Genomic DNA, 10,072 nt, shown 5'->3' on the forward strand with positions numbered 1-10,072 from the left:
ATTCCTTGGATTCCCTTATTGCTTAAACACATGATACAATAAATAGTGATTAACAATAAGCTTTGCCCTTCATTAAACATATAAACGTTTAATACAATAAGTATTCCAAAAGCTATTTACATCAAATGAGTGGCTTTGTGGGCATACTTCCAACACGTATATCTCGTCATACGCATTCCCTTGCATTATCATAAACGATTCGCGAACGGTGTCTTTCTTCCATTCAAGCTCGCACCACCGCTCTCCTTGTATTGTTATCTCCATAAACTAAACAAAATCAGAAATTTCAAATTCAAAGTAAGTTATACATATCTAAAATTCTATTTCCAAAAATATAAATATTAGATTGACATAATTTGAATTTTTACCTTTCTTAGATCATTCAGCAGCAGAATCAGCCATCTCACCAAATGTTTAAGATGAAGAAAACAGGAAGAAATTTAGGGTTGTAGGAAAAATGTGAGCAAAAGTGGAAGTGAAACTGTGCTTATAAAGAACCCATACGACCTTTATCGCGCACAATACGTAGTAAATACGATGAATTCAATGCGCATGACCATTTCAGACTTCCTTTAAGCAACAAATAGTTGCACGATGACATGTAAATATTTATTTTATTTCGTCTCGAAAACAATTTTTCGAAATACTAACGTAATCAGACATTGGCGTGAACTAACCATCCCAAGTAGCACAGATTTGGCCAATCTATGCTACTTGAATAAGCTAGTTAACTACAAATTCGACTACTTGTCAATAATAGTACTTAGAAAATATGTTTTCGAGATGAAACAAAATAAATTCAATCCATATAAAATTATGATTCTAATAAAATCAAATGTCATTATTTAATTAACCATAAAATAAAAATAAAACAATTTTACTCCGCCAATGGTGGTTCAGGTATTTGATGCAGTTCTGCCTCACGTTCAGCATCAAACTTCCACTTCCGAAAAAGAGAACTTGAATATGTTGTCAATGTACATCATTAGATTTGAGTCACTTTTGTCGATGTCCCAATCAGGATGTTATGCAAAAATTAATAAATTAAAAATCAATCTAATATATTATTTAAGGAACATAATTATTATTTAACTAATTAATAAATACTTCTAACTCATCAATCAAGTGCGTCTTCATCTTATCGAGGACGACTTTCCAAGACTCCTACTCCACAAAACATTTCGTGAGAACTAATGCCCCAATGTCAGACCTAAACCTGGACCACATGTCCGACTCCCTAAATCCCTTTAATTCTTCATAAGTGATTCAGTAGCAACTCCCACTAAAAGTGTAACAAACTCGGGGTACAGCTCTCTTCTTTTCAGCTCTCTTCTTTTTCTTGTCTACGAACAAAATATAAATTTAAAATTGTCGAGCTAAATATGTAATTTATACAACACACAAAATTTAGTACATATTACCTTTTTCGGAACCTTCGCTCTCGACTCTCTTTATCGAACTAGTAGCTGAGTCGGTCATCGTATGGAAATTCGAACAACAATTGGAATAATAATCTGAAGAAAAAACAAAGTAAGGAGCTTTTGGAACAAATTGTGAAAAAAGGGAGAGCGAACTTGCAAATTTAAAGGAAACTTGGGGTCTTTGCGCGACGAAACCTCCGTCACGCAAAACCTTGCAGTAAATATGGCATTCATTATTCTGACTAAAAAAACTGACCATCTGGTAAATGTTGGCTCCATGTGCAACAAAGACTTGTCACGCAAGGTTTTCGACGTCACGCAATTTTTTGGTGCTAAATTATGGTCCTATGAGCGTTTTTCTGCGAAACATTGCATGACGGAATCCTTTTGTCGTCCCGCAAAGGGACTTTCCTCTAATTATTTACTTATTCTTTCTTTTAAGAAGCACACTCTCTTTCCTATTTTTTTGTTTTTTGTTGAAAGTTATTATGTGGAGACATAAATTAAATGCAGCTAATAAGAGAACGGCAAGTGAATTATTAGTTTAATATGACGAATTTATCCTTAAAGTTGAGAGAAAATCACACATAAGACATTAATGGGCTAAGCATCGGCATATCCTATTGATCTTTGGCCTTCGGGCTCATATACATGTCAAGGTATTATTTGGGCCCATGATATCCCTAGTTCTGTCACTGTGCCTTCCCCAACTCAAGGAAGTAGGGGTCAACTCTTCGAAGTCTCCCCTGGTTGTACTCCGCTCCTACAAACTCATTCTCCAAAGACAGCGCCTACCACTAGGCCAATGACAATAAAATGCAGAGTGTGGTATACACAATGCTAGCAAAACACAGAGGTCTACCTAGCATGACCTGCAACCATCCTTCCAAGCTGCCTATAAGGATCTCTCCTATAAATAGCCAAGTCAAATAGGGAAATCGGTAATCGTCACTTACTACTCAGAATTCTCTCTGTTCAGATTCTCTCAAACTATTTATGACTTGGGTATAAGAGACCCTTTTGATGGACACCCCCTTCCACTTTTCTTGGGTGTTCTCCAATTACTTAATGGTGTAGGTTTGACTTTCGTCAATCTATCCTTGGCAGAAATTTGCATCCACATATTATAACTTTTTTAAACCAAGCAACTTGCAAATCATATTATGGCTTGCTTAGTAATGATGTATGCTTGAAAAAGTCAATCAACTAGAGTAAATAGATAAAAAGTTTGAAATATTACATTTAATTGACTAAATAAACTATCTATATGTTTGCTACAATTGATTAACTAACATTATGTTTGGATGAAGAAATTTAAGATTACTAGAGAAGAAAATTGAAATGATGGGATTTTATTTTCTAGAAATTGTGAATTCTCTTGTTTGGATAACCTAAAAGAACAATGGAATTGAATACGGACTTTGTTATTTTTAAACTCTCAATCATAGAAATTGAGAAATGGCATCTATTTACATAGAATATAAACTCGGGAATTGGAGGCTCCAAATTCCAGATTTATTTTTTCACGAGGAAATTCTAAATTTCTATGTTTATGAATTCAAATAAGGGAATTAGTGCATGTCAATTTATAAATTTTGACTTTTATCTAAATTCCAAGTTTATTTCCCCCATCCAAACATAATACATGCAAGAGTTTTAATTAATTTCCTACCGTGATAATCTTAACAGAGTGATTTATAAATATAACTAATTTTAATAATAAGCATAAGATTCTGCAAATCGGCCACTAAGAATTTTTTTAGTAAGAATTCCTACTAACCAAGAAAAGATTCCTTATACATTGCCTATATATACCAACTGAAAGGTTAATGGTCAGAGCGGAAAGGTTTGGAATTGATTAACGGGCGATGAGATTTACAAACATGATAAGGGTTAATATCCAACAAAAATTGGACAACTCATGGATGGGTTGGTGGTCTCATAACCCACCATCGTTCTAATGGTACCATTGAAAACAACTTCTCCAACTTCACCAATCCTATACCATAGGATAGATGCAAAATTACCATTTGATATCTTATTACATACAAAATAAAAAATAAAGAACTTATTCCCACAAAAACATACAGTCAAAAACTCAACTACCAATCACCATGGGATGGCCCAGTAGTTGGGGAACAAATTTTACGCCCGTATTTCACACGACACGTCTTTGTTTGATTAATGCCGTTGATGAATTGCACGATGGTAGCCAGGAGAAGGTTTAAATGCATATGTGAGTTTGCCGTGACAAAGTTACCAGCTTGTCCCCTTTAAAAAAAAAAGAAAAAAAAAAGCTCAATTGCCGTCTTCTCCTTATTCCAAATAAGAGAAACAAAATAAAATTAATGTTATATTTCATGAACAGAATATATTTCTTCAAACTTAATGAGATAGTGCTTTACTAGCTCAAATTATATTAACCTATTTAAAAAATTGATAATTAGAATATAACAGAATGGATATTTAATATTTCAAATCTTAATTAGTAGGTTTTCTGTTCATGTAATCATTAATACATTTGAGATCACGAACGAGAATAAGTTTCGATGTTCTTAACCAATTGAACTATAAATAATATAAAATAATTTTAAATTTATATCAATCAAGAATCAACAATTGATTCCGTACAATTGAATCCACAAGCACTAACCAAATTTAAAATACACGTATCAATTATGCCAAATTATATTCCCACTCCTAACCTTTTTTTTTTCAAACTATATATAGCCATTTCATCCTATACCGCTTTCGACCATAGGGTAGCCTTTTCTTTTCCTACAATCCAAGTTAGCTATGAATTGTGTCCTTAAACAATTTAGTTAAGAATGATGCCATGATAATTTATTTAGCATATCAAACTGTTATGATATTTGTGGTCCTCACAAGTCTCTTAGAATATATATATATATATATATATATATATATATATATATATATATATATATGCATAAAATAAAACTATAGGTTAACTTTTTTTTTTTAACAAACGGTATAATCCATTTAATGTGGTTCAAATTTGTCATTGGTAAAAATCGAACCTAAGACCTCTCACTTACAAAAGTGAAGAAGAATATCACTAAACTGTTATATTAAATGACTACCATAGGTTAACTTAATTGTTCATTCCTTCCCAAAAATTCTCAGCAACCAAATTCTCACATCTTCCAAAAAAATTCCCATGTGTTTTGCACATTCAATTCAAACAAAGTTGTGGCAACCTATAAAGGTGCGTCCTTTGAACTTTTTCCTCGAACCACCTTCCGTTTAAGTGAAGTAACAGAGTTTTTTTTTTTTTTTTCCCTAAAGTGTACGTAACTGGTTCGAAACACAACTGTTAAAGCTTGTGTGTCTTTTGACATTTTGCATTTTGATCTGAAGCACTTGCCGAGCTTCTAAGCACCAATCATGGAGAGATGATGCCAACAATAACACAAAAAATGAAATAAAACCAAGCCAACAACATATATGTGTGTCTTCTTGTTGTTGTCTTTTTTTCTTACCAAATCACATATATAAAAACATCAGTTTCCTTTTCCTTGCCTCACGAAACTAAAATCAAACAAGCAAAAGTGAAAAAACCTTGTTCATTTATTGTACCTAGACTTAGCATTCGTGTCGTGTTTCTAGGCCCTATCTTACCGGGTCGAGAAATGGCGAGCGAATGATTCACATTTTCTGGAAGTAGAGGCTTGGGTGTTACACATGCAAATTATTGCAACCAGATTGCTGACAACAACCAAGTCGCTTACGACATTTTTGTAGGCTTCTATGTCGCAAAAGAAAGACGAGTACCTTGCCAACCTTTCCGAGTAACAACCGGACATTAGAGGAGATAACACCTGATCCAGAGGTGTCTCTACAATTGCTGGTGGACAAGGCTGGCCAATAGAAAGGCAAAGAATTCAACAGCCTAGAAGCGAGTCTGATTCGGGACCGAGCGGGGTCTTTTTCTTCATTTTGCTCTCATCCTCCAATTGGGACGTCTTCCAGACTGCAGCAGTTGGAGATGGAGCTAGCACACCAAAAGGAAGAAGTTGTGCCGGCAAAGAGAAGAAGTTGCTCGCGACGGAGAAGCTGCTGCGCGTGACCGAGAAGTTGTGCGTTAGTACACTGCTAAGATAGCCCAAGCAATAGCAGCTTCTGACGTTCAGATTCCCGAGCCTCGGAGCAACCCTCAGCCATCTCACCAGGCACCCTAGTAGTTGTATTTAATTAGTTTAGTTTTTGTTACATAACATTGTACGAATATTTTATTTTTAATATAATTAAACATATTTTTTGAAATTGTGATTTATTTTTACTTTTTAGATTAATATAATTAGAATTAAATAAATAAATAAAATTAAATATTTTTTAAACTACCAATATTAAAATAAATATTTAACGGCTTTATCCGACGAACAATGTTGCCGAGCAAACTTTTATTGGATTTTTCGTTATTTAAATTAAACTGTTAAGTATTAATTTTCACAAACGCGACAAAGATGTCATTGGTCAAGACACGTTCGTCAGGTAAAGGTCAGTCAACTCTCCTTTACCCGTTGGCCTTGTTTCGTCGGATCAATAAAGTTCGCTCGGTGAAAATCTAATTTTTGTTGGGTGAACCTTTGGGCAACGGCTTTTACACAACCAACTTTTCTCGACGGAGATTCCTAGCCTAAAATGTTAGGCAATGAAATCTTGTTTAACCCGACAAAATAGTTTCGCTTGGCAAGTGTTTTTTTTTTTTGGAATGTAGGTCGAGCGGCAGACTGAGAGAGAAGAGAGATTGAGATCGAGAGAGAAAGGAAGGAAACTCAGGAAAGTGAGAAGAATAATGAATAAAAAGTTTATAAGTATGGGCGTTTTGGACTTTTCATGCTTTTAAAATTTCTATACCTGCAAAGTTTTAAGTTTCTCTAAGTTTTAAGTTTCTTATTTTAGCACCTTATGTTTGAAATCCTTCTATTATAGCTAATTTCTCAAAAAATATATGGCTTTATATAGGTTGATATATTGCATGTTGGTTTGACAGTGAAGTTTACGGGCAGTGTTTTAGATATGGATAATACTAGAAAGATTAAATTTTTAAACCAAATTTGTAAAATAAATAATGTGTCACCAATAAAAAATAAGCACGTTAATCAACACTTGAGTAATAAACTAATTATCAACCACCACATTATTTAGTTTACAAATTTGATTTAAATTTTTTGGTCTTTCTAGTATTACTCGATGGATATATACATGTAAATATCTTTGAAATGCTTTATTGAGAAAATGTCTTAGCTCAAAAGCCAACCGCATTTGACATCAAGGCATATAGATCGACGAGATCAAAACTTAGATCCTTTGTCGACAGCTTTGGAGACCACACATCTACTTCACTCTTTTCTTTCCCATGAGCTCATCATTCAACTCATTTTACTGCCGGTAAATCCACGCCGCCAATGAGAATCACACTCCCATCCATAACTTTAATCAACATTACCAAATTAATTAAGAATCATGTTTTATGTTATATAAAAGTGTATAAATAAAAAATAAAAAGGTGATAAACAAGATTAAGCTTTTTGACTATTAGTCCTTCTATTAGATCATACGATATGTATCTATGTAGTGCATGAAGATAGTGTTATGTTCAAGTATGCAAAGGAGGTCCACATGTAAATCGGTAGAAAATCTGCCCACCCCTTTAACTACGTCATCTAAATCTCTTTACTTCTTTTACAGTTTATGGTGTGAACGTTCTTCATCTCTCAATCTTCATTTAGTATTTTAAATCGAACTAATAAAGTGTTCTACCACAGAAGCTATAAGCTGTAACCAAGTTTCTTGATTGTGCGCAAACATCATTAACCAAATATGCTTTCTACCCTTCAAAGAGAAACATGATATGAAAAATGAAATGAGATGTAAGAATTACTACAAGAAAGAGAGAAATTGATTAATTTTATTTTCTCATGTAAACCCCCAAACCATTTACTTTAAAAAACCTAATTTAAATTTTCCCCAACTCCTTTCTTTTACCCCCTTATGGGAATTACAAAATCAAAGCATTAGCAATGGCTCGATTTCTGTCGAAAAAGGTAGTCTCATACACAGGCAATTCTTCACGGTACCTTTCTTCAACCCCAGCAGTATCCAACTCAAAGAGATCAGAACTTGCATAGCTCTCTGCGTCATCATCATCATCATCCTCATCCTCATCATCTTCATCATGCTTCTTCTGATAATTCTTGATCAAGTAATCTCTCGCAACTTCCTCGATTCTTCGGCCATGGTCATCGTCTTCATCAACATCCATTACACAACACTCAAGTCCAACATCTTCATTTGCTGGAGGTTTAATGGCCGCAGCAGCTTTAGCCGAGGCTATTAAACCCGACTGTGCTTCAAGTAGAGTCTTTTGTCCGCACGGGCGGCAATCCTCATCCACAATCACACTTACAGGACAAAACCTCACCGACCTCTTCGCGGCATCACCATTGCTGCTGCTGATGCCACTCAACTCGCTTCTCGAAAGAGGCGCTTTTCGCAAGCAAGACCTTGAAAACGAAGAGGCTGACGAACAAGTACTACTCGGGTTTGAGTACCCCATTTGTCCCAAATTTGGTAACGATTTTCTCTCCGCACCCAAATCATCAATTTTGGACTTCTTCACGTGCCCTGCATTGAACAGAGAATTGAGAAAACTGGCCAGCCGACCACCAGGCGAAATCGGCTGCTTCACCTTCTTCAAATCGCCGTAAATCTTCAGCGCTTTTGATTTCGTCTTTCCGAACCCATTCTCGTGCTTCTTCTGTGAATTGTGATGGTAATTTCTCTGGTGATCGTCAAATGGAACCTTTTCCGACGAAAGGCTGGTTCGAATTGGCTTCGGCCTGTGCATGCTGTAGCATGACGATGAGGACCTCGATTTTGATCCGTACATGGAGTCAGACTCCGACGAAGAAAACCCACCACTGGAATCTGAAGAACTGGAACTAGAATTCGTCAGGAACTCGTTCTGGTGACTGTATCTCGACTTTGTCGTCTCGAAATCCGCCATGGAATTTCGTCGCGCAGGTACGGAGTTCTCAGCCGCCTTCTTCTCCATCCATTTCTCGACCAAGCAGGCTCGTCGGAGGCTCATGATTTCACGCTCCTGGTCTTCTTTATAGTGTCCATGGCCTAGTCGGCCGCTAGTAGTGGTGGCGGCGGTGGTGCTCTGTTTTTTCTTCATGGTTCCTTTGTAGAAAATGAGGTGGCGCTGTTCTTCTCTCATCGAAACTACTTCATCACGGCCAGCAGTGGGTTCGTCGATGGAACGGTAAATGGAGTCGAGGAGGGTGGAAGAGAAAGATGGGTTGTCTCTGCTGTGCCGGTTGGAGCGGCCTTCTCTGTTTTTCGGGAGTGATTTGATATCCCACCTCTCCATTTTTGTCTGGTTTTATAGTGGTTCAAAGTACAGAATTGGGGAACAGTTGTACTAGGTTTTCAATGATGTTTAATTATGGAGCTCCCTCGGTTCTGTCTCCTGGGTAGAGGGAGAGAGAGAGGATTGAGATGATTAACGGGAGGAGAATTTGAAGACAAAGAGTCGAGCTTTGGTCTGCTTTTGCTCTCTCATGATAGTGATGATCGCTGTGTCTGTTTGTCTCTGTGTGAGAGAATAAAAGAAGAAAGAAACAAAGCGTGGGTTAGAGAGAGAGAGAGAGAGAGAGAGAGAGAGAGAGAGTAATGAAAACCAGAGGCCACGCCTGCTGCTAGAAACGGAGAAAACACAGCACAAAGCAAAGCAAAGATGCGAGAGAGAGAAGAACTGAGTGAGTCTGTTTCCTTTTTCACACGGTCTTATAAATAACAAGGGGAGGGAAGGGTAGCGCGTGCATGCAAAGTTCAAGCTGGAGAGGGGGCCACCTTGACAATGATGACGTGGTATATTGTTAATTAACATTAATTATTAATTTGAAGGACATATAATTTCTGCCATTATTGGATTAATTAGTTTGCCTGAAACTGCTGAATTCAGTTTGATGTGATCCCAAGATTTGCTTTTAATAAAATAAATTTTAACGAAAACTTTCCCATTTTAATGAAAAATGATATTTTTATACTAAAAAATTAATCCTAGTACTATTCATTTTACCCTTTATTTTGTCTTTATCGTTAAAATTCAAAATTTTTAAACTATTTTCATTAATTTTCTTTTTAATTAATCCATAACAAAAAAAAAACAAAACAAAAGAATTTATATTGAACTATTAGTTAATCTGTATTGTAGGATATAAATAGTAGATGTTGATCGTAATTAGAGTTAATTAATAGTTTACTACAACCTTTAGAGCAAGTCCACCAGAGTGGACATTGCCCTGCACCCTGTCTAAAAATAAGGCCAGCACCTTGTCAATTTAGTCCTCCCCTTCAACTTGACTAGTACCCAACCCGAGCAGGTCTCCAAGCCAGCCCAAAAGAGACTGACCAAGAAGCCAGGCTGTTTGCCTGGCATGTGCATTTCACGGGGTTGTGGCGCGAGTGCCCGACAGCCTTTCAAAGGCGGGACCCGCATCGCAAGCGCACTCAAAATTCACCCCAAGTAGGTGACGTGGCTCACGTTCTACCGTTGGATTTCCAACGACTAGTTTTTCTAGACCGTTGGATTTCCAAAGGTAAAAAAAATTTAAATT

General features: G+C 36.3%; 1 protein-coding gene across 1 annotated transcript; it reads right to left on the reverse strand.

Moving 5' to 3' along the window:
• Positions 1-7,338: 7,338 nt before the first annotated feature.
• On the reverse strand, positions 7,339-9,225 carry LOC103401754 (protein BIG GRAIN 1-like B). Its single transcript, XM_008340471.4, has one exon. It carries the CDS (start codon positions 8,821-8,823, stop codon positions 7,447-7,449), a length of 1,377 nt encoding a protein of 458 aa, XP_008338693.3. The 5' UTR covers positions 8,824-9,225; the 3' UTR covers positions 7,339-7,446.
• Between the last annotated feature and the right edge of the window lie 847 nt (positions 9,226-10,072).

This window comes from Malus domestica, chromosome 17, assembly GCF_042453785.1.
Source record: "Malus domestica chromosome 17, GDT2T_hap1".
NCBI classification, from domain to species: Eukaryota; Viridiplantae; Streptophyta; class Magnoliopsida; order Rosales; family Rosaceae; genus Malus; species Malus domestica.